General features: G+C 42.2%; 1 protein-coding gene and 1 long non-coding RNA gene across 9 annotated transcripts in view; one reads left to right on the forward strand and one right to left on the reverse strand.

Moving 5' to 3' along the window:
• LOC139547565 (uncharacterized) lies at positions 1-13,290 on the forward strand. The gene is made up of 3 exons (XR_011669547.1): positions 1-282; positions 7,895-7,964; positions 12,475-13,290. It is a non-coding gene; the product is annotated as an uncharacterized lncRNA (long non-coding RNA).
• Positions 9,581-16,438, reverse strand: part of clrn1 (clarin 1) — a 24,091-nt gene continuing 17,233 nt past the window's right edge. For 7 of the 8 annotated variants that reach the window (XM_071356462.1, XM_071356460.1, XM_071356458.1 and 4 more), the window contains 2 exons: positions 12,473-12,652; positions 9,581-10,803 (listed from right to left, as the gene is read on the reverse strand). In XM_071356462.1, the coding sequence (XP_071212563.1) occupies positions 10,538-10,803; positions 12,473-12,652 (446 nt within the window). In that variant the 3' untranslated portion in view covers positions 9,581-10,537. The remainder of the gene's footprint in view (positions 10,804-12,472; positions 12,653-16,438) is intronic. The other variant, XM_071356464.1, reaches the window with a different exon arrangement.

A 16,438-nucleotide genomic window follows, 5' to 3' on the forward strand; every position in this document is an offset into this window, starting at 1 on the left:
TTTGTTTGCCATATTGAAAGTTTCTGTCTATTTGAGCTCGTCAGTCTGTGTCGGTAATCATGTCGAACGCAGCTTTTTAAAAATGTATTGTGTAGTGGAGTTTCATAAGTGTTGCTCTCCACTTTCTGGAGGATCAAGTTTTGAAATCAGTGGAATTAGAGTATGATAGGTAAAGAGGTGGAGAAAACACCTGTCTCTTACATCTTCAAACTAAGGGCAACCGTGGTATGGCATTCCTGACAGGTTAGATGCATGATGATGCATGCATGATGATGTATACAGGTAAGATAGTCTAGCGTCATCTAGCTACATTTTCAGATATTACACATTTCTAATTTTGACAGAAAGTGGTTTAATTTCAAGCTAATGTGTAATGTTAGCTAGCTAGCTAATGTTAGCTGGCTGGCTCCCTAGCGGACGTTATTATTTGTTTCCCAGAGCCGTTTGCTTTTCTAGTTAAGAGTCTAATGTTAGCTAGCTAACATTGAACTTGGTTGGTTAGCTCCCAGCACTGTGGCATTGTTGGCACTTTGTTCATTGTTGCTTAACTAGCTAACGTTAGCTGGCTAGGTCGTTAGCTAATGTTACATGAGGTGTGTATAACACCCGTTGAATATGGCTGGTGTCAGTAAACGTCTGCAAAAAAGTGTACTAATTGTTGCCAACAGAGCTGGTTAGGCTGTTTTCATGTTATCCAGAGGTAAACAACTCATCGGCCAGAGCGCCAAATGTGCGCTCCGAGAGTGAAACGAGATCGGTGGGACTAAAGCTTAAAGAGGGTGTGAATTTTGCTGAATGGGTGTAGACAAAGAAGAGCTCTTCACTAGATAACATTCAAAGGCGATTTACTTTCCCATTGTTCCTCAAATGCAGTGTATGATATACCATTTTGTAGCTCTGAGTCTCTACTTCTTGCTACATAAGACCGAATCCAGGTGGTGAGTCACAAATGTGGAAAAAGTCAAGGGGTCTGAATACACTGTATATGCAGTAGAGGTCTTTACGGGTCCACCAGAACCCGATTACCTGGGGCAAAACCCGGGACCCGAAATTCTGTAGTTGGCCCTCGGATCTGGGTCGGGTCTGATTTGATTGTCACGGGTATGTGTAATAACATTATAAACCCGACTGCAGCAGGAGAGAGGGAGAGGGAGAGAGAACATTGTACATTTTTTTTATTTAACCAGGAATTATTTAACCATGCTTTTGTCACTTCTAGATTAGCCTACTACAATGCTCTACTTTCCAGCTACCCGGATAAAGCACTAAATACACTTCAGTTAGTGCTAAACACGGCTGCTAGAATCTTGACTAGAACCAAAACATTTGATCATATTACTGTTAAGGCTAGGGCTGATTTCAAGGTTGTACTGCTAACCTACAAAGCATTAAATGGGCTTGCATCTATCTATCTTTCCGATTTGGTCCTGCCGTACGTACCTACACATACGCTACGGTCACAAGACGCAGGCCTCCTTATTGTTCCTAGAATTTGTAAGCAAACAGCTGGAGGCAGGGCTTTCTCCTATAGAGCTCAATTTTTATGGAATGGTCTGCCTATCCATGTCAGAGACGCAGACTCGGTCTTGACCTTTAAGTCTTTATTGAAGACCCATCTCTTTAGTAGGTCCAATGATTGAGTGTAGTCTGGCCCAGGGGTGTGAAAATGAACGGAAAGGCACTGGAGCGATGAACCACGGCCTACAGGGAGGAGGCCTTGCTGTCTCTCCCTGGCCGGTTCAAATCAAATCAAATTTTATTTGTCACATACACATGGTTAACAGATGTTAATGCGAGTGTAGCGAAATGCTTGTGCTTCTAGTTCCGACAATGCAGTAATAACCAACGAGTAATCTAACCTAACAATTCCACAACTACTACCTACTACCTTATACACACAAGTGTAAAGGGATAAAGAATATGTACATAAAGATATATGAATGAGTACAGAACGGCATAGGCAAGATGCAGTGGCATAGAAAGTACATAAAAGTGACATAGTTTAAAGTGGCTAGTGATACATGTATTACATAAAGATGGCAAAATGCAGTAGATGGTATAGAGTACAGTATATACATATACATATGAGATGAGTAATGTAGGGTATGTAAACATTATATTAAGTGGCATTGTTTAAAGTGGCTAGTGATATATTTTTTACATCAACTTCCATCAATTTCCATTATTAAAGTGAGCTGGAGTTGAGACAGTATGTTGGCAGCAGCCACTCAATGTTAGTGGTGGCTGTTTAACAGTCTGATGGCCTTGAGATATAATCTGTTTTTCAGTCTCTCGGTCCCTGCTTTGATGCACCTGTACTGACCTCGCCTTCTGGATGATAGCGGGGTGAACAGGCATTGGCTCGGGAAGTTGTTGTCCTTGATGATCTTTTTGGCCTTCCTGTGACATCGGGTGGTGTAGGTGTCCTCGAGGGCAGGTAGTGTGCCCCCGGTGATGCGTTGTGCAGACCTCACTACCCTCTGGAGAGCCTTACGGTTGTGGGCGGAGCAGTTGCCGTACCAGGCAGTGATACAGCCCGACAGGATGTTCTGTAAAAGTTTGAGTGTTTATGGTGATAAGCCGAATTTCTTCAGCCTCCTGAGGTTGAAGAGGTGCTGCTGCGCCTTCTTCACCACGCTGTCTGTGTGGGTGGACCATTTCAGTTTGTCCGTGATGTGTACGCCGAGGAACTTAAACATTTCCACCTTCTCCACTACTGTCCCGTCGATGTGGATAGGGGGCTGCTCCCTCTGCTGTTTCCTGAAGTTGACATTGAGTGTGAGGTTATTTTCCTGACACCACACTCTGAGGGCCCTCACATCCTCCCTGTAGGCCGTCTCGTCGTTGTTGGTAATCAAGCCTACCACTGTAGTGTTGTCTGCAAACTTGATGATTGAGTTGGAGGCGTGCATGGCCACGCAGTCATAGGTGAACAGGGAGTACAGGAGAGGGCTGAGAACGCACCCTTGTGGGGCCCCAGTGTTGAGGATCATCGGAGTGGAGATGTTGTTACCTACCCTCACCACCTGGGGTGGCCCGTCAGGAAGTCCAGTACCCAGTTGCACAGGGCGGGGTCAAGACCCAGGGTCTCGAGCTTAATGACGAATTTGGACGGTACTATTGTGTAAAATGCTGAGCTGTATTCGATGAACAGCATTCTTACATAGGTATTCCTCTTGTCCAGATGGATTAGTGCAGTGTGATGGCGATAGCGTCGTCTGTGGACCTATTGGGTCGGTAAGCAAATTGAACTGAGTTTTCAAGTTCTGTGTGAGCTGTTTTTTCCAGTTCTATGTGAGCTGATCTATAACTTTATCTACCTTATCTACAGGTAGAGAATAACATGTCTCAAAAATCTCATTTGAGATAACATGTCTCAGAGGATGTCTCGAATAGTAACAAGGATAACATGATTACATGTCTCGTTAGTGACGAGGATAACATATCTCTGAGGGTAACATGACTCATTTTTTGTGATTACATGAGGATAACATGTCTCATTGGTGGAGTTTGATGTATAATGTTATTATGTATGTGGAGTTATGAAAGAAGTGAGTACTATTCAAGAAATATGGTGTTAAATAGACCAACTAGTCTAGATATCTAAATACCTGTATGAATAGAACATTAGTGTATGAGAGAACTTTGTTAAGGCAATGTAGGAGTATTGTGTGCTTGACTCATTTACTGAACAGGAGATTAGCTCCAGCGTGAAAGCTGTGTTTTGATTTTTAAAAATCCCAAATGCTTTAAATATTGGTAATGGACATAGTAAGAGCAGGAGGGACGATCCAAACTGGGAACCAAGGGGGCTGCGTAAAATAATGGCCAATACATTTAGTAGGGGGTTACTGAACCAAACAGAAGAAGCCGTCCCTTCTCCTGAGGGAACCCTTTCATGGGACCCCCCTGGTATCCACCACTGCCGAATCCTCCACCAGCGGACTGAGTTTGTGGTCTCCCACACCGTCAGAACCCATTTGTGGGTGGCCAGGTGCCCGGTGGAGGAGCGGGAGGTTTAGCAGCTGTCGGAAGAGCTGGAGAGGGTGCTGGAACGTAAGATAGAAGGCTACCAGCAAAAACAACAGGAATGGAAGAGAGAGAGAGAGTGAAGAAGTAAGCACTAGAGGACCTCAGAAGAGAATTGTAGAAATGTAAGAGACAAAAAGAGAAGAGAGAATGTAGAAATACAAAATGCAAATTAAGATGCGCAAGCAGCAGGAGCAATGTCAGTAAAGAAGAAAGTCGCCAATACGAAAAAGATGAAACAAGCAGCAGTGAGGACAGCAACGAGGGGAAAAAAACAGAAAAGTTACCAGAAACAAGAAAAAGCCTCCCCTGGGAATTTATGCCATAATATGCTACCCCAACCCCAATGATGGTGGTGGCATGTTGGAACCGGAGAGACTGTGGGATGTTGATGAAATTAAAGAGATAGTGGGTGACGTCACTGACCCAGCTGTTGCTGTAAAGTTCGAAGAAGAGGTAAAAACAATTATCTCCATGTACAACCCCACCGCAATAGAAATTGAAGAAATACTCTGCCGCTGTTAAAATTTTAAATGGAAGGACTATAAACATATGTGGGATCGCGATGTATTAGTGGCTGATCGTGGTGTCCTGCTGGATGCAGTGTTTACAGCTATAAAGACTGTTTTCCCTAAACACACAGACTGGCAGAAAATCCATTCTACCAAACAGGTAACTGATGAAAAATCGAGTGACTGCATGGAAAGAGTAGAGACAGTCTTCCTCCAACACTCAGGCCTGACGCCTGACCAAGACTAATACAGCAGCCTATTGTGCCAGGCTGTGGTGACAGTACGGAGACAAGATTTGAAGACCGCTGTAACGACAACTTGTATCGCATGGGAAACAAAACCACTGCCTGATGTAAATCCATACATACGATTTAATAAAAAAATATCTATATTTACAGATGAGCTATGTACAGGTGCAGTGATCTGTGAGCTGCTCTGGTAGCTGGTGCTTAAAGCTAGTGAGGGAGGTAAGAGTCTCCAGCTTCAGAGATTTTTGCAGTTTGTTCCAGTCATTGGCAGCAGAGAACAAGAAGGAGAGGCGGCCAAAGGAAGAATTGGCTTTGGGGGTGACCTGTGATATATACCTGCTGGAGCGCGTGCTACAGGTGGGTGCTGCTATGGTGACCAGTGAGCTGAGATAAGGCGAGGCTTTACCTAGCAGAGACTTGTAGATGATCTGGAGCCAGTGGGTTTGGCGACGAGTATGAAGCAAGGGCCAGCCAACGAGATCAGGTCGCAGTGGTGGGTAGATCAGGTCACAGTGGTGGGTAGTATATGGGGCTTTGGTGACAAAACGGATGGCACTGTGATAGACTGCATTTTGAGTAGAGTGTTGGAGGCTATTTTGTAAATGACATCGTCGAGGATCGGTAGGATGGTCAGTTTTACGAGGGTATGTTTGGCAGCATGAGTGAAGGATGCTTTGTTGCGAAATAGGAAGACGATTCTAGATTTAATTTTGGATTGGAGATGTTTAATGTGAGTCTGGAAGGAGAATTTACAGTCTAACCAGACACCTAGGTATTTGTAGTTGCCCACATATTCTAAGTCAGAACCGTCCAGAGTAGTGATTGCTGGACGGGCGGGCAGGTGCGGGCAGCGATCGGTTGAAGAGCATGCATTTAGTTTTACTTGCATTGAAGCTCATCTGGAGGTTAGTTAAGAGTGTCCAATGAAGGGCCAGAGGTATACAGAATTGTGTCGTCTGCGTAGAGGTGGATCAAAGAATCACCAGCAGCGAGAGCGACATCCTTGATGTATACAGAGAAGAGAGTCGGCCCGAGAATTGAACCCTGTGGCACCCCCATAGAGACTGCCAGAGGTCCGGACAACAGGCCCTCCGATTTGACATTCAGAACTCTATCGGAGAAGTAGTTGGTGAACCAAGCGAGGCAATCATTTGAGAAACCAAGGCTGTTGAGTCTGCCAATAAGAATGTTGTGATTGACAGAGTCGAAAGCCTTAGCCAGGTCGATGAATACGGCTGCACAGTAATGTCTCTTATCGATGGCGGTTATGATATCGTTTAGGACCTTGAGCATGGCTGAGGTGCACCCATGACCAGATCTGAAACCAGATTTCATAGCAGAGAAGGTAAGGTGGGATTCGAAATGGTCGGTAATCTGTTTGTTAACTTGGCTTTCAAAGACCTTAGAAAGGCAGGGTAGAATAGATATAGGTCTGGAGCAGTTTGGGTCTAGAGTGTCTCCCCCTTTGAAGAGGGGGATGACCAATCAGCTTTCCAATCTATGGGAATCTCAGACGATACGAAAGAGAGGTTGAACAGGCTAGTAATAGGGGTTGCGATAATTTCGGCAGATAATTTTAGAAAGAGAGGGTCCAGATTGTCTAGCCCGGTTGATGTGTAGGGGTCCAGATTTTGCAGCTCTTTCAGAACAACTAAAGGACAGAAAGACACTGAAGAAGGCACAGCTGATGTACTACTCTGGAAGAGGAAGAGAACATAAAGGAAATTGTGGTAACTGTGGAAACTGAAGAGGCAGAGGAAGAGGTAGAGGCCGAGGGGCCCCTGCTGGAGCTGACGCAAAGACAGACTGGAGCTGTAGGAAGTTAGGGCATTTCTCAAGAGATTGTCCTGAAGGAGGAGAAAAACAAAACGTTTGCCCTTCCCCATCTGTTGGTGTACTGGTAGACAACCCATTTGGAAGAGGAGGAGGGTGAGGGGGCTACCAAACAGAGGATGAGGTGGAAACAGAAGAAACGAATGAAGTAAACAATGAGGAAGAAGCAGAAGAAACCTGTCAAATGTTAAAATTGACCACCTTGTCAACCCCAAACCTCCTGATTGACATTTTAGGTAATAACCATAAAATTGAATTTTTGGTGGACACTGGGGCCACGGTTTCAGTGTTGAACATGTCTGCCCTATATGTTTTTCCCTCAAAGGAAACAATGCGCACAGTTGGAGTGTCTGGAATTCCCTCTGAAGAATGTTTGACCTTTCCCTTAGATGTGGTGGAAATGGAAACACCAATTCCTATATAAATCTGCCTGACCGGTAAATGTATAAGTAAGAGATTTGATGTGTAAAATGAATTTATCTGTTGCATGTACTGAAGAAAGATTGTCATTGGGATCGAGAGAAAATGGAATCTCCCTCTGCCTAATGAACTGTTAATATGCTTGGCATTTGAATGATCAACATGTTGAGGGACAGGTGAGAGAGCAATCCCTCTATTCACCATTACATGCTAACTGGGAAGTTTCTGAACATTGTACATTGTACTACTGCTGTTCCCTCATTTGAAAGAGACCCTGAATACCAACAGAGATGGTTAAACCAAAAAGAGAAAGTTGAGATAACCATGAATTTGATATACAGAGGAGAAGACTTTGTAGCAGCTGGAGTGTTGTTGACAGATACTAAGAGAAGTCTGTATGAAGTCTGTATTTGAACTATGGATGGAGGCGAGTGAAATTGTGGTGTGGACGGATGAGACTGAGACGGCATTGGTTTTATTGAAACACACTCTGGTGTCCGCCCCTTGCCTGCGCCTGCCAGACCGTACGAAACCTTTTCATCTGTTTGTTTCTGAGACGGGTGGGTTTATGTCAGCAGTTTTGACACAGTATGATGGTGTGGGATATAGACCGTTTGGTTATTATTCTAGACGATTCAAGGGAAGGGTTTCCTGTTTGAGATCGGTAGCGTCTATGTCTCCCATAACCATCCATGTGCCTCATGCTGTGCACACAATTATTACACAGGCAAGAACGGCTCATTTGACACCTGCGAGACTGCTAGACTATCAGAACATTCTGTTGACAATGTCCCATGTTACTCTGAAACGATGCACAATTCTTAACCCTGCAAATCTTCTCCCCACACGCAGAGGCCAGTGAAGACCATGATTGTGACTTAAAAGCAGTTTGCTTGGCTAAAGCCTCCACCACTCCCCTCAGGTAAGACACCTTACCGGCCTGTCCAATATGAAAGTAAATACAGAATGTCTTGTGGGGCTAAAAAAGGAAACGGTAGACTTCTCTGTCACTACCCCCCTCTTACTGAATTAACGAACCAGTCACTGGAGTTGTGCACCTGCAGAACTTAATTAAATATTATTGTTAAACATGATCTATGGTAGTACCGCTGTATGATGAAGTGTCATTGCATTCAAAGCACTTGTGAATGCGACAAGAAAAATAACAAGATGTGCCCTGTCCCTTACCACATATGGAATATTTTGTAACCCAATAAAACAAGTAAACGCTATTTTGCTAAATTATATAACTAAAAAGATTTGTTCTGAAAACCATCAAGTCAGATAGTGTGAAATCTTTGAAAGCTGACCAGGACCTGTACAATGTTATATTTCCACTTGAAACATTGAAGAGTTTTGCGGTTTAGTTCAACAATTTTCTTATTTTCTTATTTATTTTCTTATTTGTCATACCTAGTTGAATTACCATAATTCAAATGCCACTAGGATACACTCCAAAATCTAAGTTTGTCTGATGTTTTCAGACCTCAAAAGTGGTCTTCTGTTGAGAAGTCGACGTTCCAGGTAATCTGTTTTGTAGCTCCAGTCATGTCCCACAATCCAAAATTAATGGATTAGATAAGCACCACATAGTTTTTTATGCGCATCTTTCCATTCATTTCGGGTTGAGGGGAAATGGGCATATAGCTGGTACGTGGATTCATCTTGACATTAGACTACTTTAATTATTGAATCTGTTGTTTAATGCAGAATATCTCAAAATCTGAGTAAGTAAAAATCAACCATGAAAATCTGACACCCATTTTTCATTAGATACTAAGTCAGAAAAATAATATTCACTTCACGCAGCTCAATTTTAAAGTGCAATGAAGTCAATGCAATGATTAGGCTCTATTAAGATGCAATTTAGCATTCATGAATTAAACATGGGAAAAACTTGCACCCAATTGAATACAGAATAAGAAAAACTTACCTTGAGTCTCAGTGCTACTATGTAGACTTAAAACAGTTAGGTGAGGAAGGCTCTAGGACAGTCTATTTGGGCTGCTTTTGTAGAAGCTTGTTGCTGGGGAAGAGTCAAGTTGAATGAAGCCTTTGAAGGTTTTCTGTCAGAAGGCCAATGTAACCTGGCAGTTTTTATAGGCACCTGTTGCATATTCATGACCACGTAGCCACAGCCCCCATAGAAGACAACTTTGAATGGTGTTTAAATCTTATTTGGACACTATTGCACTGTTTGGCACTGATGGGAGTGGCTTCTCTTTGAATGCGCTCATGTATGTCAATGATGTCGAATGTGCTTCAATGCAACATTTTTGTGCTGTATTGTATTACGCACAGAAAACAACCCTTTGCTTTCACTGTAGCTGTTGTCGTACACATTTACTGTCCTAATTGTTAAATTCCATGTTCAGTTTTAACTTAAGATTTGGTCTGTCTACTGATGTACTTTATAGTGTATGTAGATATTGCCACATTGTGGAATTAAGGGAAAGACATCTGTAATTTTCTGAAACTCAACTGATTTAGAATAATCCGGAACCTTATAGTGCTGATAAAATGTACTTACACATTTGATTAGTTTTTAAATATTTAGTGCCTTAGAAAGATGCTAAATAGTTTAATACAATGAATTGATCAGTCAATCAAAAATAGCTATAATTCAAGGAACATTTACACAGATACTGTAGGTGGACATGAATACAATTGTTCTTCCTACGACAGAGAATACATATACCTCGGACTTACACCAATAACAGCATATAAATCTACAACAAATCTAAATAGCTCTACACATTTCATAAAATAAATGTTGTATTAGGAATGATCATCATTAAAATCATAAAAATTGGCACATCACATGATTCTGAATACATCATACAATCAAACAATGAAGCAACATCTAAATCTGAGTAAGTAAAAACCAATATGAAGCACAAGGGATAAAGAAACTGCTCTGTTTGCTTTATACAGCTGTGGTCGTTCAATACATTTCGGGGTCAAAATTGAAAGGCTACGATATAGTCAATCCATAATACACATGGTACCTATTCTGGTCAATCAATCGTGACACACTGTTGAACGGTCCACCTTCATTGATAAAGCGTTGGACTGCCAAGGGAGGGACTGCCAATGCACGTAAAAACATGATGGAGTGGAACCAACTAAGTCTCTGCTTTTCAACAGCCGAGTGAAATCCTGGCCTTTAATTGGCCCATCACCTAACGAAATACAACCAATTAACAATGGAAAGAAAAACAAGACCCCACTCACTCAAAGTTTCAAAACAGCTTCCCTAACAGAGATGGCCAGGGACACGTCTCCAGTTGTCGTCTGAAGGACTGACAGCTTGTCACTGGAAGGGGAAAAGAAGCGGTTTAGGAGGGTCACATTTGCCTGGACCTTTCAACAGCACATGGGCACATAAAAGCTATGGCCCCAAGTCTCCCATTGAGACACGCTAATAGCCGAGGCTCAGTGTCACTATAGTGGGGGGGCCCGGCAAGCGGCCACACAAACAAACAAAAGCCCTGGTCAGTACATGAGATCTGATGCCCCGGTGTTCACGTCCGACTCTTTGGCCTCCTGGAAGGGGAACTGGATGCCAGCCACACGGATCAGCAGGATGTTAAGGCCATGGATGAGAAAGGTAAGGAAGATGAGCCAGAAGGAGTGGTCAAATTGCTCTGTGTGCGTCTTGTACACAAACGTGCCCTCATTGAAGTTGGCGATGTGGTCGGACAGCCGGTGGAGCTTCACCTCGGAGGCAAACAGAATCATCACCAGGCAGCTGCAGAAGCCTATTCAGACAGATGGGCAGACCCACAGACAGGCACGCACACACACAACAATATTACACTATTACAGTTGACAACACTGGGAGTTAAAATAAGAAGTAAAAGGCAGCCAAATGATCAGTTACTGTAAACACGTTCATATAAGGCAGAATACTACTTCCCGCCCACGACACATTAAAATGAAATGTGTGAACGCTACAGTAGTTGCAATCCCAAACAGGTTACCAAAACAATTAACCTTTGGTTATTCACTGCTGCGAGAGATTAATTATCATGTGACATGTTTTACATCGTCGTAAATATAGGTTCACTGATCAGATGAATCCAAACTTGCATTCTAGTGTATAAAAATGTTTGTTTAGTTTTGCCCCTGAAACCTGGTAAGCGGTTTTGATTTAATAGGCCCGCTAAGGTAGGGTCTCAGTTCTAGATAACTGAGAAATAACTCCTTTAACTCTGGTGCTGTGTTTCTTAATTGGTGGCATTATTTGGATGGGAGGTCAAGTAGCCCACTGTCCTGATTAAATGGTAGGTTACCGGATACTGGTTTTAAAGCTGAAAAAGGCAATAGGAAAGTGGACCCTTTTGTCAACGACGTACAGCCAACCACTCATGGCTTGACTGTTGCGTTTGAACGTCTCTGATATGCATTTCTAACTAATGTTGAAGGACAACTTTGTTGGACCCCGATCATGTTCTCTATAGCAGTGGTTCTCAACCTTTTTTGGTTACTTTACCACAAAGTACATTTTGCTCTGTCCAGAGTACCCCTTTCATGTGCATTTTGCCAGTAAGCGTATGGTCTCATGATTCTTCTCAAGTACCCCTTGTGGATAGGCCAAGTACCCCCAAGGGGTACGGCTGTCCCGCATAGCTCATTTGAAAGAGCATGGCGCTTGCAATGCGAGGGTTGTGAGTTTAATTCCCACGGTGGACCAGTATGAAAATGTATGCACTCAATACTATGAGTGGCTCTGGATAAGAGTGTCTGCTAAATGACTAAAATGTCAAAATGTACTAGTACCCCTGGTTGAGAACCACTGCTCTATTGCCCCGTTCATACCTGGGGCTAACATGCATCCTGATCTTGTCCACATTCTGATTGGGCCCACAATTTTCAGAAATGAGTCTACACACTGTGTCCACATCGTGACCAGAATTCCTGATCCCTTCCTGTATGCAAATTATTTCACAGCTTTTCTTTGAAAATAATATTTATTTATTTAATGACACAATGGTGCCACCTGTCAATGATTTGAGGGTGGGAGAATGATTATTTAAATTATTTCAATGTCCAGATCCGGCTACACATATGCGTGCCTGACTACATCCGGAGGTGGTCAGGAAGATCAGATCACAATGCATCTTTTAATTGTCTACACCTGTCTGAAAATGTGGGCACAATCAGAATGTGGACAAGATCGGAACAAAGGACACATGTTAGAACCAATAAACGTGGCTCCTGTGTAGCCTATCTACCTGTGATGTGAGTGGTGTGCTAGACGTTGTGCTTATGTTGCAGAGTATGGGGTCTTGTGCTTAGCCAATGTTCATAGTAGGCAGCTGGTTCAAAGCCTAGAAGGGGATTCCACATGAAGGATAGAACAGCACTCTAGAAAGAAAAGGTTAAGATGTTAAAAAAAAATGAAATTATGACTTTTTTTGTGCTTACAGCAGACGAAGTTCCAGAGGTAGAGTCCCAGGGGTCCGTGCAGAGTCTCATAGGGACTACCAAAGGCATTGTACATAAAGAAGCCTGTGGCCACAGATGAGAAGCAGATGAGCACTACGCAGAAGAAGATCACAGTGACGTGAAGACTGGCTGGGATGGCTTCCACCAAGTTCGGAAAAACTACAAGGAGAGGGACAATATAGAGAGGTGTGGGAATGTTCTATAATTATTATACAGTAAATAGTCTTTTTTTCCCCCACAACTTTCACATGATGAAACACATGCGCCTCTGTATTCTATTTGTTTAACGTGCAAGGCAGATGGAACAAACAGTCAGAGAACAAATCGTTTTTTGTTCATCTAAAAAGGCCTCACCATGATTAGTAAGCCTGCCGGTCAAGCGAAAAGATAATGTGTGTGTGTGTGTCAAATCTCATTAGTGAAAAATTGCTGATGATGCATTGCTGCTGATTCACTCCATTGTGCTTGTGTAGGATTTTTTTCTGCATTTACTGCTATTTAGTGCTACTTGCTGAGTTATAAGAGATGCCCTCTTATGAGTGGCCAATTAACCTAGTTGAAGGCATTTGGGTTTCCCCTGTAAGGCTAGCCTTCATAATTTTGATAACAGGTTTCTCTTTCCTCCATTTACATTTCTCCTGCTTTGTTTGTTTTGAGTTTGTTGTTAACACTCAATAACAATGATCTTCTGACATTTCAACATTTGTCAACTTCATATTCATCGTATGTGAAACCGGGGGATTTCTATGACGACCAGATGAAAATAAAAAATGTCTGTATGTCGTAATTTAAGCTTACCAGTAGTTTTGACATCACTTTTACATCATCTGTCGTAACCTTTTATCATGTGATTTTAACCAACTATGAGTTGGCAAAGGTTAGTAAAATAATGTCCCCAAAAAATCTGGATAATGCGCCATTTTCACATGCATTGATGTTGGGGTGGTGCTGTACACGAATATGAAGTTTTAAAAATATTCCTTTAAGGTATTTCTACCCCCTGCGAGGGTAGGCTATGTGCACATTTACACGTGGCCATGTCTCCATGACCCACATTTGTGTACAGGCTTACTGTATGTGTAGCCTAGTCTAGTCTCAGACGTGAATGTTCAATACATTTTTACAGCAGCGTTATGCATCTCTGCAGCCTGTAAAACCATTATCATAAAACAGGTTGTTTGAATCCAGGATTCTGATTGGTTGAGAGCAGGGAGTTATAGCACCACCGTCCTATATTCTCCTGGTAATGCCTGGTAACAGTTCCATTAGATAGTCCCATGCCACTAGGCTAACATTTGTGACCAGATCTAGTATTTTTCTCCTACTTGTCTCTAGTGGGATAACAAGCTTATCAAATGTCAAAGAAGCATCACTTTCCCATGTTTCACCCAACTGTAGTGTATGATATAGCATTTTGAAGTCTGTACTTTTATAAATGTTTGGTTTGCAACAGTTGAGGTTTGTCTAAACCTTGCCATCTGCCTCTCCGACCTGTGGAACAATGTTTCCGTTTTTTTGCGATTTACACTGTGCCATGCATATAAATGTGAAGAGACTGACAGCTTCTCTGAGCCAGGTGAATTCATTTATCAGGATCATTATAAATGGATATATCGAAAGAAATGTCAATAGAAACAAAGGTAAAACAAACAAAACACATAGTTTGCTGTCATTTCAGTTGCTTGATGTGATTGTGCATTGTGTGTTAGCTTTAGTTGGTTAGCTAGCAAAGGAGATGTAGCTAGCCTGCATAGCTACATGCCAATAGGTCATTATATAGAAAATGTCACAGTAAAGTGCAGAGCGTCCAATTAGCCTGCTGCTGGGGAGAAAAGAGACCCCCATTTAAGGGATTGTTAAACTGTTAAAGAAAAACTGCACCCAAAAACTATCTTTTAGTATTAATTTCATTAGTCCATTGTTGACATAGTCCCAAAATGTTTTGCTTGTCAGCAATCAAGTTTAACACCGCCGTGGTATATTGGCCATATACCACAAACCCCCGAGGTGCCTTATTGCTGAACAAAAATTAACACAACATTCATCAATTTCAAAACTTTACTGAGTTACAGTTCATATAAGGAAATCAGTCAATTAAAAAAAAAATGAATTAGGCCCTAATCTATGGATTTTACGATTGGGAATACAGATCCATCTATTGGTCACAAATACCTTTAAAAAAGTTTGGGGCGTGGATCAGAAAAACAGTTAGTATCTGGTGTGACCACCATTTGCCTTGGAGTGCAACACATCTAAAGTTGATCACGCTGTTGATTGTGGACTGTTGAATATTGTCCCTCTTCAATGGTTGTGCAAAATTGCTGGATATTGGCGGGAACATGCTGTCGTACACGTCGATCCAGAGCATCCCAAACAGGCTCAATGGGTGACATGTCTGGTGAGTATGCAGGTCATAGAAGAACAGACATTTTCAGCTTCCAGGAATTGTCTACAGATCCTTGCGACATGGGGCCGTGCATTATCATGCTGAAACATGAGATGATGGTGCCGGATGAATGGCACGACAATGGGCCTCAGGATCTCGTCACGGTATCTCTGTGCATTCAAATTTCATTCGATAAAATGCAAATGTTTTCATTGTCCGTAGTTTATGCCTGCCCATACCATAATCCCACCACTACGGGGCACTCTGTTCTCAACGTTGACATCAGCAAACCACTCGCCCACATGACGTCATACACAGTCTGTGGTTGTGAGGCCGGTTGGACGTACTGTCAAATTCTCTAAAATTACATTGGAGGTGGCTTACGTAAGAGAAATGAACATTCAATTCTCTGTCAAAAGTTCTGGTGGACATTCCTGCAGTCAGCATGCCAATTGTATGCTCTCCCTCAAAACTTGAGACATCTGTGGCATTGTGTTATGGATTATCTTGGCAAATGAGAACAGCTCACTAACAGGGATGAAAAACAAATTTGTGTATGGAAAATTTCTGGAATCTTTTATTTCAGCTCATGAAACATGGGACCAAAACTTTACATGTTGCGTTTATATTTTTATTCAGTGTATAAACTGGTTACCAAGGTAATTAGAGCAAAACAAATAAATGTTTTGTCTTACCCGTGGTATACAGTCTGATATACCACGGCGCTCAGCCAATCAGCATTCATGGCTCGAACCACACAGTTTATAATGAGTCTTCTGGGGAAACAAGTAATGACAGAAGAGAAGCTGCATGTATCTAATTATAGACAAGTTGACAAACAAATAGCCTACCAAAATGTCGGAAATAAACGGAAACATATCTAAACTAGGCTTTAAAACAATCCTGAACCCCCAGTCAAAAAATCTGTTTCGCCATCTCTGCCTCGGACCCAGAGTTGCATTTTTAAATTAAGACATATATTAACATTGCTTCTCGCGCAATGTGTTCATCATTATGTGACTTAACAGTTTATTGCAACTTATGCAATGCGGTTGCAATATGTGTGATTAAAATTGGTGCTGCGACTTTGATTAGCTAGGGTTCATTGATTTTATAGAATATTTTTAAACTTTATTTTCAGATTCAGGAAGTACAAGGCAGGACAGCAGATACATCAGCTGTCCGGTCTCCTGTCCTGAACAGAACTACAGCGCTCACTCTGCTTCCACTCGCTCTGGAAGATGCTTATTTGAAGATAGGTTAGCCAGGCGTGTCGATGGTTCTCAGCGGTGATGAGAGTAGTAGTATATGTTGTTTTGAAGAGTAGTAGAATGGTCCCACTTAAATTCGCTTTTCTAGATACTTTTCTTAGGACAGCTAATCAGCCGTACCCGTGATTGTCCGGGAGGTGATTTTATTCTCTACCTCGTGCTGAGAGAGTTCAAACTACTTTGGATGTGAGCCGCAGCTAAAATGTCTCTCTGGTCTGATACGTACATTTTTAACCCCTGATTTTATACAGTTATTCAATAGGGGCTGTTTGTGAGGCTCTGACTTCA

This window comes from Salvelinus alpinus, chromosome 21, assembly GCF_045679555.1.
Source record: "Salvelinus alpinus chromosome 21, SLU_Salpinus.1, whole genome shotgun sequence".
Classification (NCBI taxonomy): domain Eukaryota; kingdom Metazoa; phylum Chordata; class Actinopteri; order Salmoniformes; family Salmonidae; genus Salvelinus; species Salvelinus alpinus.